The sequence below is a fragment of the Sciurus carolinensis genome, chromosome 4 (genome assembly GCF_902686445.1).
Source record: "Sciurus carolinensis chromosome 4, mSciCar1.2, whole genome shotgun sequence".
Lineage (NCBI taxonomy): Eukaryota > Metazoa > Chordata > Mammalia > Rodentia > Sciuridae > Sciurus > Sciurus carolinensis.
The window spans coordinates 154946406-154962401 of NC_062216.1; the positions used below are offsets into that span (position 1 = coordinate 154946406).

Consider the following 15996-nt stretch of genomic DNA (forward strand, 5'->3'; position numbering starts at 1 on the left):
GATTTTGTCTGTTGTTCAGTTCCCCCCCAAACTTGGGAAACCCATGCACAGTAGGCACACAATGAACTGCTGAATAATCCTGGCAGGAGCAGTGTTGCCGGCCAGCTGAAGGACCGGCGGGAGGCAGGGCATTGAGGGAGAAGGAGCAGCATGCAAGACCAGAGGCGTGGGAAAGCAGAGGCAGTTTGCATAGTGGGAGACGGGAGGGCACAGCTGGGGTGAAGAGGTCAGGGGGGCCTATCAGGCTGAGCCCTGATCCGAACCCAGCCATGCTCTAAGGTGGATTAGTCCCACTGCACCTGAGTCAAACAGGTCATTCCTGAAGTAGGGTTTGAGCTGCGAGCTCTGAGGAAGGGCCCGGGTGGATCTTCCCTGATTGTCCTTTCTGCCCCGCATTTCCAGTCTGCCCTGCCCTGGCCCCTGCTCGGGAACACTGGGGCGGGGAGCTTGGGGAGGCCTCCTTCAGTCTTTGACCGTGAGCTTCACAGCCTGCCCAGGCCTGCCTTCTCCTGTGTTTTGACTGTGTCTCTGCGAGGCCGAGGGAGGGCTTCACGTGTTCTTAGGGAGCCCTGCCTGTCTCTTACCCAGCAACTGGAGCTGAGGGAGATGGAATTGAGGCAGCTGTGGGCCCGGATCCTGATGCAGGGGAAAGCAACACAGGGTTGATCTCAGGGTTTCTTTCCTGGCGCCTAGATGAATATTCTGTGATCCCTTACGGCACCCAACCTATTGTGCTCTTCTGGAATAAGTCTACGGGGACCACGATGAAGTTGGAGGGAGGCACTAGCCATGGACAAACCTATCCATCCCAAACATGCAGGACACCTCATGGCCTCATAATTCTCAAGGATTCCCTTGTGAAGTCTATCTCCAGGTCCTCATGTCTTCATCCAGACACTTGATGGCACCTGCCATGGGCCTGGCCCTGGGGTGACAACACACACCAGATCCCTGTGCACATAAAGCTTAGGTTCTTGTGGAGGAAGATGGGCAATAAGCAGGTGCTCAATCAACTCCCTCAATTAGTAAATGCTACACATTTAAAGCTGGCAATATGCTTGAGTGTGGTTACCACAGACTGAGTGGTCGGGAAAAGCTTCTTCATGTAACTGAGACCTGAAGGACTAGATGGAGCCAGCTGTGCAGAAATCAGGGTGATGATACTCCAGGTGGAGGGGAGAGTGGCACCAAGGCCTCAGGTAGGGCAAGCGTTATATACTCAAGGAACAGGAAGGCCTGAGGGCCAGGGGGTAATGGTGAGGCACTAGGTTCAGGTATCTGGAGCACGGGTGGATGGGAGGGGATGGGCTTGGGTGTGTGGGCACTGGCTTCATGAGAGGTGGTGGCACCTGGATTAGAAGAGTGGCAGAAGAAGTGGGGGGAGCACCCAGACTGGAGTGTGTGCCAGGGGTGGAGCCAATGGCCTTAGCTCCTGGGTTGGATGTAGAGGTGGGGGGAGGGCGGTCATGGAGGTGCTGGCAGATTTTTGGGTTGAGCAGCAGGGTGAACGGTTGTGCCCTTCACTGAGCTGGGAAGATGGAGAGAGAAGCAGTTCTGAGGGGGAGATCAAACACTTTGTCCTAGACGTGCCACGTTTCAGGGGGCTGTTAAACAACAGAAGTCCCAGAGGACACTGAACACACAGTAGGTCTAGAGTTCTGGGAGTGGGTCAGGGCTGGAGAGAGAAGTGGGGGCTGGTGGGCCGGGGCTGCTGCGGCGGGAGGACTGGAGTCAAGCGTGTGTTTGAAGTAAAGACGATTCAGAGAAGGTGCAGTTACTGGTGCTGACCAGCCACGCGTGCAGGGCTGGGGTGAGTGGCTGGGGGTGTGAGAGAACAGAGGCCAGGCGCAGGAGGGGTCATCCCTGTGGATGCTGGAGTTGCGACAGGACGGGGGCCTGAAAGAAGGTGGTAAACAAGACGCCACGTGGTCACCAAGGGAGGGTTTCTCTGCAAGTGTTAAAATGTCTGTGCTTCCCCATGACTCTGGGTTGGGAGCTGGCAGGAGAAGGAGGGGTACAGAGGAAGGACTCAGGGGTGAGAGGGCAGGGCATTCTGGGGGCCGGCCTGGTACAAGTCTTGGGGTTTTGAGGATGCAGGACGGCAGTTGGAGCAGAAAGCAGGTGGGAGGCTGCTGGGAACCTTCCAGCTTTGGGGTGTTGCTACTACCAGCGGAGACTGCTATGAAGTCATGTGAGCCTGCGGGGACAGGATGTCTGCAGAGCCTGTGGGAGGGAAGGGAGGCATCCTGGAGGAAGGCAGATGACGAGGAGGGACAGCGCCTTCCCAGCAGAGCAGCTGCCTCACTGCAGGAAGCCTCAGTCGCTGAGGGGAAGGTGCCCAGGACCATGACCCGCGCCTCTCAAATATGATGCTGGAGCAGCTGGCTTTCACCAGCTGGGTACCAGAGGCAGCCGCACTGTCAGCCTCTGAAATCGCCTGGGGGCCAGGGGCTTGTGGGAGGCCTTGCCCCCTGCAGGGATGGCAGCTGCGGCCTCAGGGAGCACTATCCTCAAGCCTTCCTGGACCTTCAGGTAATGCTCACCATGGACGGCAGCTGGGGCAGCCGGTGCCCTCCCTCCTGCTGCTGCTGCGAGGGACAGAGAAAGCGTGATTTTCTCTGGAGGCTCCAGGTTCAGGGAGAAGGTCCTTCAAGACTTTGAAGGAACCAGACCCGAGACAGGGACGATCACCAGCCAGCAGGAGGCTGAGGGAAGGACCTGGAAGGGCCAGCCCTGAATTCTAAGTGGCACCCACACCACGCAGCTCTCCTTCCCTCTCACTGGAGGTTTCTAGAATGCCTCTCTCTTCTACTTACCACTGACTTGCGAATGCTAACGCGGGGCTTGGGGATGGGCTTGGAGGGTTTGTTTTCAAAGCTTTCTGGAAGCGTGGAGGAATGGCCCCCTTTTCTTGCTTGTAGTGCTAGTTGGTAAGCGACTTCAAATGCCTGTCCGAGTGTTAAGATGATTTCGTAAGCTAAATTCTGTGAGAAAAAGGAGAAGGCATTTACTATGGGTGTACCAGAAACCACAAAGGGTCAGGTGGCTGAGGAACACATGGAGGTGCACTAGCCAGTACCTCGAGCTACTCCACCGGAAGCTGTTGCAATTCACTGGAAATCTATGGACACTCAGGTCCTGTTAAGGGTATTCACAGGCATCAGTCACCAAGGAGGCCCGCTCATTCACAGCCGCGCTAAGGAGCAGGCTTGTACATTAACCCCTGGCAGACAGGGCCCGCACTCTGCCCACTGGTCCCAGGAGCCCACTCCAGAAGGAGCTCCCTTGGGGGCAGCGGGTCTGCTCCCAGGACTTGGAAGGGAAGGGGTTACTGGTGGCATTTCAGCCATGCCTGTGAGGATGATCCCACACACTCCACAGGAGGTGTTCCTGAGAAGTTTGGATCTTTTTACCTCAAACATCTGTGATTCAGTGAACATCTACAAAACACAATCAAAATCTAATTTAGGCTGAGGGAGAGGCATTAGTCATGCTGGTGTGGAGCCTCACAGTTGCAGCAGCAAGCATGCAAACAGTGCTCAAACAGAGCCAATTATCCGTCTCTTTCTTGAGGCTTTGGCTCTCCCTGTGGGTCCACTCCATATTTTATCATCAAATCAGCAAGAGACAGGAGAGTCTGTCGGGTCAGAATGCCACACCGAGCTGCACCTGGGTGGAAGGTTCTCTGCTTTGGACCTTCCATCCTTCTCTCAAGATGATTTCTGGCTTTTTTCTCTTCATCTCTCCACACATATCTGTGTTTTCTGTCTTCTCTCATGGAGACATGACATTGTCTGGCCCCAAAGAGGCAGGGTTCCCACAATACCCTGAGGTCGCAGAGCATCAGAGAAGTGGTGCATACTGGTCACGAAGAAATGTTAAGGTCTCTGCACCACTGACAGCAGGCGCCATCTGTCTCAAGCTTTCATTCTACAAACGATCCTACCATGTTTCTTCATGGTTTCTCCAAATCACAGAAACAGCCTTCTGCCTTGGCTGATATTGCAACTATGCCCTGCCCACTCCTGTCCACTTCCGCCCTCGCCAGGCATTCTGGGAGCCCAATTCCCATGTTTCTGGAGAAGTACTGGGGACTGTTCCCACTGATGGACAGGGAAATACAGGATGGCCTACGGAGGGCACGTGGGAGAGGCCCATGGGTCCTGGACCCATTCTGTTTCAGGTCAATGTCAGACGAATTTTTTTTTGGTTTTGGAACCAAGTGAGAAAATGCCTCTGAGCTTGACCCTGGGTTTGACAGAGGATGTGTGGGTCATTTTGAGCTACTTGGTAGGCACTAACAGCCCTACGAGAAAGATGTCTGATGCTGGAGATACTGTACCCTGCATGCACGCTCCTCATGTCCCTGTAATGGAACGCAGAGCCGTATTTGCCCCTGGGGGTGAGTCAGACTAGTACATTAGTAACACACCAACAAACAGTGGAGGCCTGGAGACAGCGCTGGCCATCCGGCAGAGAAGCAGGGCCCTTTCCACTGCCTGTGCTGCACCCACGTCACTGTCAGCTCTGCCTCTTAGTGTTTGAGTGGGTCCCTTGGGAAGGTGGACGGGTCCTCTGACTTGCCTAGGGTCAGGATGACGGTGCACTGCTTCTGTTCACCACTGCTGGGGAAGATGGTCGTGTTCACTTGTTGAGGGCATGCCGCAGACACTCATGGCCTGGGTGGGGAACTGGACTAAGGGAAAGGCGTGGGGTCCAGTGACCCCATGACATGCTGCCTTTCCAAGCCGGAGCCGTAGGGCTTTCAGAGTGTGAATTCCTTTATCATTAGCGTACAACAAGTTCCAGAAAGTGAGATCTGCTTAAAGCACCAGTGTCTCCAAATGAAAGTCAAACTGCTCATTTGAGCAAGTGATAATTTTCACATGACTATTATGGGAAACTGAAAGGTTTTGCAAAATAAGGGGTAAGAGGTTCTGTCCTTTCTTTTAAAACGAGTTCCTGGTATTAGGAAACTGGTCAAATAAGATCCAGAGACCAGTCTTGGGAAGGGTTTCTGCCAAACCAGCAGTTCTGTGTGGCCTGTTCTGGTCTGGCCTACATTCTCCCTCACTTCCTGTTTTCTTTTCATTTTAGAAAGCTTCATAGTATTCTTTTATGGTTATGTGTAGTGAAGAGTTGGACATGTTGTCTTTTCTGCAGCCTTAATGTCTGCAGTATGGATGCTAGATGCCAGGGAAGCCCGTGGGCACTGAGACCTGCCTGCCACGGGGCACGCTGCCTGTCCCGACAGCAGTATACCAGAGTCCTGAGGACACATAATCTTTTTTTTGGTTGTTGTGGTTGTTGTTTGAACTTGGTTTGTTTGGGTTTTTTTTCACTGCTTGGGATGGAACCCAGGGCCTTTCTCGGCAGGTGTTCTATCACTGAGCTACAGCTATACCCAGCCTGAAGGTGTGCATTCAAACAGGGGAGGAAGCCCATTTGCTGGGTCATTCCTCCTCCCTCTTCCTTGACAGGGCTACCGCATATAGTGGGAGGGGAGTTGTTATCATGAGAGCAGGACACTCTACTGGGACAAAGGCTGAAAATGATACTGTAATAGGATAATTATACATTAAGGATATAATATTAATTACATTAATGTTAATTATATTAATAGTATAATTATAATCCTGTTGTCTGCAGACTATGGGGAGTCTTTCAGCCTCTGCCTGGGACTCTGGGACTCACTCTGGGGGAACCAGTTCTGTGTAAAATTCTGATTACCCTCAGGTCACCATGCTCCGAGGCTTCCTGGAGGGGAACAGCAGTTCCAGCCATCCCGGAACAGGCCCCATATGCAGGCATGAAGGAGCCATCCAGCAGCCGGCACATGGAGGAGACTCAAGGCCCCAGGCAGATGGTCCCCGTTGGGCTGCCCCCGTGTCTGCAGCCATGTGAGCTGGCCCAGCTGAGTCCCCGGATGTTCTCCAGCAGAGCAGAGCGGAACTGCTGTGCCCAGCCCGATTCCTGACTTACAGAAGTGTGAGCGTAGTCAAGCTGTATGCCAGGACATTTTGGGGCGGTTTGTCACACAAGCCATACCTGGGCCCCACCCAAAGCTAAGGGTGGCTGACCAGACCCTGCTTCAGGCAGCACAAAAGGGACCAAAAGCTGAAGAGCTGTGGTGCCTTGTACTTAGCGCAGGAGCCCAATCCTGGAGCCCCTGCCTCCAGCTCTGGCTGTGGAGAGGCTGCGGTCTGTGCAGGTCACAGGGTCACCGTGAGCACCAAGGTGTCCCTTCACCTGTGCCAGTTCAAGCCACAGAGTTGCGCTGTCCTTTTAAATCAGCATAAACATGCTCTCATCTCTAGTTACTACCTCCCTGGGCATAAATTCAAACTCATTCATAACCTCACATCTCTCAAATGCTGTTTCCGTCCACGGCTCCTTCTGCCACATGCAGCTTACTGGAAGAGAGTTACTTGCTTTGGCCTTTGTAGCATGAGTCAAGACCCACTTATGACCTTGAGTGTTTTCTACCCTGGATCACCAATGAAGCAAGGCAGCGTGTGCATGCTCACACCTGCGTGTATTTGGTGATTACTGGCACCAGCATACTGAGCCTCAGTTTTCTTTTCTCAAAATGGGGATGATACCAGATGCAATAATGCCATATGCAACACCCACCCTTCTACTAACAATACGAAACCTATAACAATACTGCTTGCATTTCTTATTTCTTGTGTGCTATGCATCATGGTAAGTCCTCTACATGGGCTGTGGCATTTGGTCCTAATGTCATCTCTACGCTGTAGGTCTATTTTCCTGTTTTTTGTATGTGAGATAAAAAAGCTCAGAAAGGTTAAAGGACTTGCCCTGAAGCCAGTACCTGGCTGAGTTGGGATTTGGATCCAGGTGTTCTGGTAGGTTGTACTCCTGACCACTTAGAGCTATACTTGAGATAAAATAAGAGACTTCTGTAAACTTCAAATAATAATAAAACATTGAAGCTCCTGGATGATCCTTTCATTTGCTGGATCTTAGGGGAGGATCAGATGCGAGGCTGCCTCCTGGCAAATGGTGTCTTTTGTGGTTTGATGTGAACCATCAACACAGTGGTCCTCGACCTCCGGCTTGCCAGGAAGATGATGTGAGATTGGAAGCCACACTCTGCTCCAGCGGCAGCTATTGAGGATAAAAGCAGAAGTCCCACTGCCATGGGGAGCAGCTTCCAGCTGGGGGCAGGGTACATAAAAATCTTCCTCCCCTCCTTCTCCTCTTCCCCAGGGATTTTAAATCTGTAGATTAAGAACTGGTACGCTAGAGAAATTCAAAAAGCCATCAAATCTTAAAATGGTTATCCTAATGGTTATCCAGGGATGCAGAGTAGGGACACGAAAGCTACTTGTATTTACTGAGGGTTCCTTAGGTATTGTCGGGATATTTACTGAGCACCTTCCAAGCGTCCCTGGTGCCTGGCCTGTGCCTAATGGGTAGCATCCAGGAAGTACCCACTGAAGGATCCAGGGAATCTCTCCTCAGGGCCAGGAGAGGCTCATGGAGCGGCGAAGAGATGTCCTTCATGGTCCTGCATCCTAGTCACTGAGGCTGTGCCTGGCACGTTCATCAATTTAGTGTTAAAAAAACTGTACCATAGATCGTGGGTGATGTGTCCTGCAGGAAGGCCTCTGGCACGCAGGTCATTAATTGATATTAACTGGTGCATCACTAGGATTTTTTCTGTTTCTTACTCTGAAAATCTTTTAGGCTCATGGGTTTAAAGGAATATATGCATGAATACTCATTATGATGTGTAAAATTTTTGTGAATAAAATTTTTGGGGCTGATTAAGAATGCTACAGAGTCATGCAGTAGCATACTTACTAGGTAGCCATTTAAAAAGAAAACGGATCATTTAAAAAAACAGTTGAAAGACTATATAAAATATACGGATAAGCTAAGACATAGATGGTCTCCATATATGTGTATAGAAAACAGGGATATTTACCTAAACATTACTAGTAGTGATCAGTGAGTGCTGAAGCTGTAGAAATTTCTTTCTTTCTCTCTCTCTCTTTTCTGCAGTGCTAGGGACTGAACCCAGGGCCTTACATGTGTGAGGCAAGTGGTTTACCACTGAACTACATCCACACTGTGGATGACTTTTTAAAATACTTCTTGTATGTTTTGAACTTTGTTTTTAATTTTTACAATCACAACCATTTTCCATTTTGCTTTTCATTCTGACAACAATTAAAACCAAGAGAAAATATCTGAGTTCAAAATAATCTTATTCATTCTTCATGCTTCACCTTGGGGTTCTAAGTGCATCTGTCTCCTTTGGCTGCAGACTGTCTTCCCGTAAGATCCTGCTTGCAGGGTCAGTTTGGCATACCTCCATGCATCTGTGGGCTGGCCATCCATTTGGCCATGAATCTTGTCTGGACTCTTCAGTTTTCACATTGGGCATCAATTCTAACACCTGCTCAGCTGAGTTTTAAAATATCCAACTCTTCCTTTAACCTGCAGTCCCCAAACCTCTCCTCCAAGTAGAGTGAAGGGCTGAACTTCCTACAGTTCAACTGAAAGAGGTTGTTATTGGACATTTCGCCTGTGCACATGCAGTCAGGCTGCTCTTGGAGCTGTGTGAGGTTGGATTTCTGCACCAGGCCCTGCTGCCTATGAACTTGAATCATACTTTATTTCCTCCATACTGATGAAGACACAGCAGTAGCAGCAGCTTAGAAACTGCCACGTGAGACTGCTTACTGTCCCAAGCACAAGGCTCCATGCCTTCTGTGGACTCTTGAACCCTCACAATGCCTTACAAAAGAGGAATTATCATCCCCCTTTTTCATGTGAGACACTCAGGATCACTGTGATTGATTAACTTGGCCACGTTCACACAGCTGCTTAGTGGTGGAGCCAGGAGTCACACCAGGTCTGACTTCAGACGGTCAGTGTTCTGTGCCTCTGGGGTGTCCTGCCCCCATGTTCATTGAGGGACTCCCTAAGGAACCATCTTGTGTTTTGCAGATTCACCGTATGAATGTGGCGAAGACATCAGCATACAGATCCCCTCATTGGACATGGGGAAAAAAAAGTTCTTTCAGATTTAAGTCTCATTGAAGATCTGTTTTCTGAGAGGAAGGGGCATACTTTCCTTTCGGAGAAATATGAAGCATGTAATTGCTGTATTTTCATATTTGCTTTGACCTCCTAGAAGCTCAGAGCCAAATTTCTGGCTCAGTTCTAATAATTACATATAGAATCCTGCATGCTGCCTACTGGTGTTAGAACTGTTCTAGAACTTTTGGTGTGGTTCTTCCTTTTGGTCTGTGTTTTCCTTAGTTTGGATTTGTGTGTATGTACATTTTCAGGCTAATCCTGTCTCTTCACGGAGGCTGCCTTAGGTCATGTGTGGGACAGAAGTGTCCCTGTGTTCACTTCAACACTTATTCCGGGCTTACTTTGTTTAGCCTGTCACAGCCCCAAAGGCTGACAGGGTACCTCAGACCCAGACTCAAGGCTCGACATCATCTGGTGAATAAAACAGAAAAGGAAACGAGCTGAGAGGAGAGAGATGCGATAGGGAGAGGGGGCCCTGCTGGTCCAGGCTGAGGCTGCTGTTCACCAGGGGACCATTCGGAGCTCTCTGCAGCACTGTCCACTAGCTTTAAAACACCAACAGCCACATTTCTGAGACTGGCATTGAAGGACAGGCCTACACCTAGCTATCTGTTGGTGTGCAGGTCAGCAGAGGCTCAATTCCCCACCCCAGGAAGGCGTGCAGATCCCACATAGTCAAGGACAGGGCTGTGTCTGCAGCTGGGAGCCCATCCTGCGGTGTCGTGAGCCTGAGGAAGTCTGATACACCCACTGTTTCCGAGACCACGAGCAAAGTTCCTCTTACTGAGAAAGGAGGTAACATTAAGAGGTAGGTCTGGTCCTGGGGACCTTTTTGTCCTCTGTCCCTCTGGGAGCTCCAAGATGCTCTGACGAGGAGCTGCTGCCTGTCCACACCCAGTCGGTTAATTTCTGCTGAGCTTGGAGAGGCACACGCAGCTGAACAGAGTGCAATTCCAAAGGCCAGACCACGGGACTCACCAATCCACAAGCTAGTGCTTCAAGAGACAATGACCAGGGGGCTGGCCTTCACCTCAGAAAATGACCTCATTCCAACTGCCACCCCTAAAAGTACTGGCCAAGTACTTTGTCTCTTATAAAATGGCTTTTGCTCTTGGTGACTGCCCTTTTCCTATCTATTGCCTCTGCCTACTGAGTTGCTCATGCCTGAAGACTCCCTTGGCAGCAGATCCTACAGGTCTCCTTTCCTGTCCCCTTAGACTAAGGGAGAGTCCTCCTGCTTGGGCACACTCTGCTTCCCTCATGGCTTTCTCTTCAAGGTCTACTTCCCCAGTTGACTGAACACCTTGAGGGATCAAGTCTCTTGGGCACATCTAGGGCTTAGTGTGTGGATAGATTGAAGAAGGAAGCAGGGGTTGCCTGGTAGGTCCCTAAGGGACTTGCATCTTGAGTATAGGAAGAGGGAGGAGGTGGACGGCCGGAGCCATTTCCTTCCTTCTATCTTCTGCCCCTGCAGCAGACCTGCTGAATGAAGGCCAGCAACACCAGGGCGGCCTAAAGTCAGCCAAGTGTTTTCAGTTCAGGTCTCAGTGAGGTCTCCAGAAGGAGCCACGTTTCTCTTCAGGCTCATTTTGCTCGTACTTCTTGTTTTTTGAGAGTTTAGGGTAAGCCTCATCTACAACTTGCTTCACCCACGTCCTGAGGCAAAAATAACTGAGAATATTCTGGGCATATTCACAGAATCCATTGACATCTCTTTAGCTTACCTATAGTTAGTTTTCTCAAGTACTTTCCAGAAACTAATCTTGAAGGTTTATAAAAATAAATGTTGACCAAACTTAGGTCTTTGATATTTAGAAATAAATATTAGGAATTCTGCTAAGATGCCTGTCTGGGCCAGTACTGGCCAACATGCAGACACATTCTTTAGGACTGATTTCAGCTAACAAAAAGAGTCATGAGGGGCTGGGTGTGGCTCTGTGGCTGAGCACTTGCCTCGCACGCGTGAGGCACTGGGTTTGATCCTCAGCACCACATAAAAATAAATAAAGATATTGTGTCCACCTACAACTAAAAAATATTTTAAAAAAGAGTCATGAATTTATAACAGGGATACGAGAACAATATTGAAAATAAAGAAAAGTGAATGCAACTGTGACATTCCACCGTTGGGATATAGTTACTGCTAACAACTATATAACATATGTAGTGTATTTTCTTTTTATATTTCAATTTTATATATTACATGATTATTTGAATATATAAATAACCTGTATTTGATTTATTTATTTTCTTTTTATATTTTAAAAAGTACATTTTTCTTTTTGGCATATTTTCTTTTTTATATTTTACTTATATACACTATGTGAATATTCATATACATATAAATAATTTATATTTAAAGACAAAATTAGAGTCACACTTAATGAGCGGATCCGTAAGTTGCTTTTCATGTAACATCATGTTATGAATGGTCTTTGTGTGCCATCACCATTTCTTCAACGACTGTACTTCTGAAAGCGTAGAGAATTCTACTGCATCTGGAAGGTTTAACGTAGCACCTCATTCCAAGCAGAGGAAGCTGGCTCCGCTCACTCAGTTATGACTTGCTTTCTTGTAACAGTCCAGGTTTTCCCTGGGGGCCATACCCTGCGGTCTGTGGTCACTTGTCCTCATGGAACCACTGTCTAAGATGGCTGGCTTTCCCACCCCTCCCAGAGTGACTGGCCAGCTGTGGGGGAAGGCCACAGTCGTCATTCTGTTACCTGGCAGAATGTGGAAGGGGTGAACAAGAGAAAGGGGTGCCAGATCTCACCCTCTCCCCACTCTGGGGCAGTGAAAGGTCCTAGTGGAAGCTGCAGTGAGCTCTTACTAACTTGTGAGGCCCTAGAAATGGGGTACACACCAAATTTGAGCCCTTTTTATTTCAACCCTTGTTGAAAATCTTTCTCAAATGGACATATCCATTTCCTTGGTTTGGGGAACACAGAACAGTCACCCCTTGGTATGGGGGGATTGTTTCCAGGGCCCCCTTAGACCTAAAACTGTAGATGCTCAAGTCCTGTATATAAAATGGCATAGGATTTGCCTATAACTTGTGCACATCCTCCAGTATATTTTACATCACCTCGAGATTATCTACGATACCTAAAAAATGTAAATGCTATGTGAATACTTGTCATGCTGTATTGTTCAGGGAATAACAAGAAAATAAGAGTCTGTGTGTTCAGTGCAGAGACAACTTTTTTTCTGGATATTTTCCATCTGCGATTGGCTGAATCCATGGATGCGAAACCTGTGGACGTGTGGGGACGACTTAACTATAAATGATTTTCCTTTGTTTATTATGCCCAGAGCTCATGCTTCTGAAGAGAATTCATGAGCTGTCGTGCCTCCAAGCCTGCCACATGTTCACACAAACCAAACATTCAGCCTCCAGCCTGCACCTCCCTCCTCTGGGAGACCCTGCCCTGCTGGGTGCTGGCACAACTCCAGGGTGGCATAACTATGATTTTACTGTAATTATTTGTTTATGTCCTGTTTCTCCAACTGAACTGAGTTCCTGGGGATCAGGGACCCATGCCTGCCTCGTGGTAGACACTCAATAAATATAGGAAAGCATTTATAAGGAATTTCACTTCTTTCTTCAGCTGTGGAATACCGCAGCAGCAAACCTCGGTTGTACACCAGAGCATGGGGTGTAAATCCTCACCCAGGGTCGGACGGCAAGAATACAACATTAGTGTGTCTGTTCCTCCTATTTGCCCCGTTCTCAGCAACTAAGATTTACTGACCACCACCTGTTGAAACACACTTAATCCTTACAATAACCATGGGGATGGGCCTACTGTTATCTATTTTCAGGTAAGGAAACTTAGGCTTAGAGATGTTCCTGCCCAAAGTATAAGGCTAAGAAAGCTAATCTGGGGTTCAAAACCCCAGACACTTCTTTTCAGTTATTTTATAGTTAGTGCTCTTTTTTTAAATTAATTAATTAATTTATTTATTTCGTGGTGCTGGGGATTGAACCTAGGGCCATGTGTTTGTGAGGCAAGCGCTCTACCAACTGAGCTATATCTCCAGCCCAAAAGCATTCTAGATTGGTGGTTCTGCATCTGTATATTCAACCAACATCAGACTGAAAATATTTGGAAAAAGACTCCATCTGTTAAAAAAATTGTCATTATTCCTAAACCATACACTAGGACACATATTTACACAGCACTGACATTGTATGAGACATTTTGAATGATCTAGAGATGCTGTCAAGTGTACAGGGGGATGTGCATAGGTTATTGCAAATGCTACCCCATTTCATATAAGGGACTTGAGCACCTGTGGATTTTGACACACAGGGGTCCTGGAACGAAACCCCTAGGACACTAAAGGGTGACAGTATATATGGAAATGCTGCACAACAATCTACCTGTGAAAAAAAATCTCAGAATGCCCACTTTCTAATTTAACAGAAAGTGGGATCGACTTAGTGGGCTGATAACATCCATAAAAAGAAAAGATGAGAGATTCATCTCTGTATTACCCCCCACCCCTGGCTGGTTTCTGCCCGGTTAATTCTCCATGGAGATTGGGTATGGGTAAGTGAAACCCCTTGGTGCTAACTTATCTACTCTTTTTGGGAGGTGGTGGTGTTGGCATAGAAGGGCCAAGAGAAGCTACCTTTTTAACTCAGTCAGGGTCGTCACTGCTCTTAGGAGCTCTGAGGTCCCTCCTGGCCTGCTGGTGAGCCTTAGCTGGGTGGATGGGTCAGGGAGTGATTCCCTTTACCTGCTGGCTGCTGCTCTACTTCCTCTGTGGACTCCAGCCAGGCAAAGGCTGGTGGTTCAGTCTGAAGGGTTCTGTGCATGTTCACATTCTCTAATATTGCCATTTATTTTCACAGTGTCATAGTCAAATAGGTTGAGGCCATTTTCAGTTAGAGAAAACAAGAAACAGAATGAAAGTGACCACCTGCCTCCACAAGCAATTTAGTGGTCAGCTAACATCAGCACCACAATTAAGTTCTTTTGCACCTTCGATTTCCCACTTTGTGGGCCAACCTCTGCAACGTAAGCCACAGATGATTTTTTGGGGGAAACCTCAATACTCCACTGAAATAATTTGAGTTTAAGAAGAGGTTTACAGTCAGACGCAGTGGTGCACGCCTGTAATCCCAGCAGTTGGGAGGCTGAGGCAGGAGGATTGCGAGTTCATAGCCAGCCTCAGCAACAGCGAGGTGCTAAGCAACTCAGTGAGACTCTAGCTCTAAATAAAATACAAAATAGGGCTGGGGAGGGGGCTCAGTGGTTGAGTGCCTCTGAGTTCAATAACTGGTACCCCCCAAAAAAGAAGAAGTTTAGGAATTTAGATTTCATTAAGCTGATGAAAAAGCCAAGCCACAACCTCAGAGCAGACCCGCAGCCACGTGCCGGGTAGGTCCATCCATTTGAGATGGGAGTGGAGGAGGTAAAAGTTGACTCCTGGTCTCACAAGCCACCTTCCTTTCTACCCACCCCTGTGGCTCCCTCTTCCCCTGGGCCTTCGCAGTGCAGCCCCTGAAGTGTTGTCCTCGGTTTCCGCTAGCTGGGTACCCACTGGTGGTGGAGTACTACGCAAGGCGTCGCAATCGGCTGGCCGCGTTCTCCTGCGTGTTGTCGTTTGTCTCTCCCGTTTAGATCCTTTCGTGGCCCACACTCAGCCAAGAAGGACAGGGGAGAGGGAGCTCCGTCTCCCACACACCGCCTACCAGCACCAAGACTTCAATGTTCCCGCACTTTCCTGAGCCAGTCTAGCCTCACCCAAGCTGCACGCGGAGGGGACAGGATTTGGGAGTAGCCAGTAAGAGAGAAATGAGTGTGGTTAAAGATATCAGAGGCTGCAAACACGTTCTTGATGGAGAAATGGGAATTAGCAAGGGTCTAGCAGCAAAGGCATGGCTTTTAATGCCATCGAAGAGAACAGAACAAGAAAATCAACATTTGAAACTACTGAATGAGGCCCTTCCCAGATTTTTATAGCACATCTGATACGCCCACAGCGAATGCATCAAAATCTTTCTGATCTACCTATACCAATTTTACTACTAAGTAATATAGAATGACTGAGTGAATGAAATAGAGAAGACAACAATTTCCAAGTTACCTTGGTTATGTCTGCTGCTTACCCAGAGTAGCCTTCTTAGGAAGATGACAATGGCCTTGGGATCTGGTGGCCACTGAAGTCACCACTCCCCCCTCTTGCAATCCCATTTGAAGTAAGAGTGGAGGAGGCAAAAGATGAATCTTCTTTTAAACTTCACAACTCCTGGTCCCAAAAGAAGTCCTTTTCTACCCATCCCATCTTCCCCTAAGACATCACTGTCCAGAACAGTGATGGTGTTAGATCATGGGGTGGAGAAACCTTTTATTCTACAGAGGGTGAGATGTGTTCCAGGCCGGGTCAGTCAGTGATGTGAACAGAAATCAGCTGCCATGATAGTAAGAGTCTAGAGTGGGGTGTCAACCTGTAGGTACAAACTGGCTTTCTTCTTGACAACTCTAATTTCATTTTGCTCTAGTCTTTTTATTTTCACAACCTGTCATCTAAAACTGAAAATATTATAAACGGAATTGATCATAGGTTCTAGGTCAAGGAAACAGGTTTAGAGAATATCCCGTGTAACATTTCCCAAACAGGTTCTGCAAAATGCAGCCCTGTAAAGTACTCTCTGGAAAAGGCTACCAGGGCCAGGCAAACTTGAGAAACAGCTCAGCACACTCCCTCCTTCCCCGGCAGGTCAAGACTCCGCGGTGTCCTGTAGCACAGAAACCAGGTTAAACTCCCATTGGAGCTTCTGTGGGGGCTTTGTGGTTCCTTCCTAGACCAAGGGGTTTCTGTGGGGAAATAAATGCTCTGAATTTCAAATCTAACTATCCATAAGCTGGAAACTTCCTAGACATCATTGAATTTTCTTGATGATAGCAGATA

General features: G+C 48.4%; 1 protein-coding gene across 16 annotated transcripts in view; it reads right to left on the reverse strand.

Annotated features, from left to right (window-relative positions):
* The window catches only part of Anks1b (ankyrin repeat and sterile alpha motif domain containing 1B), a 1141006-nt gene that overhangs the window by 2243 nt on the left and 1122767 nt on the right, over window positions 1–15996 (reverse strand). For all 16 annotated transcript variants that reach the window (XM_047548161.1, XM_047548162.1, XM_047548158.1 and 13 more), the window contains one exon: window positions 2817–2984. In XM_047548161.1, coding sequence (XP_047404117.1) covers window positions 2817–2984 — 168 coding nt within the window. The remainder of the gene's footprint in view (window positions 1–2816; window positions 2985–15996) is intronic.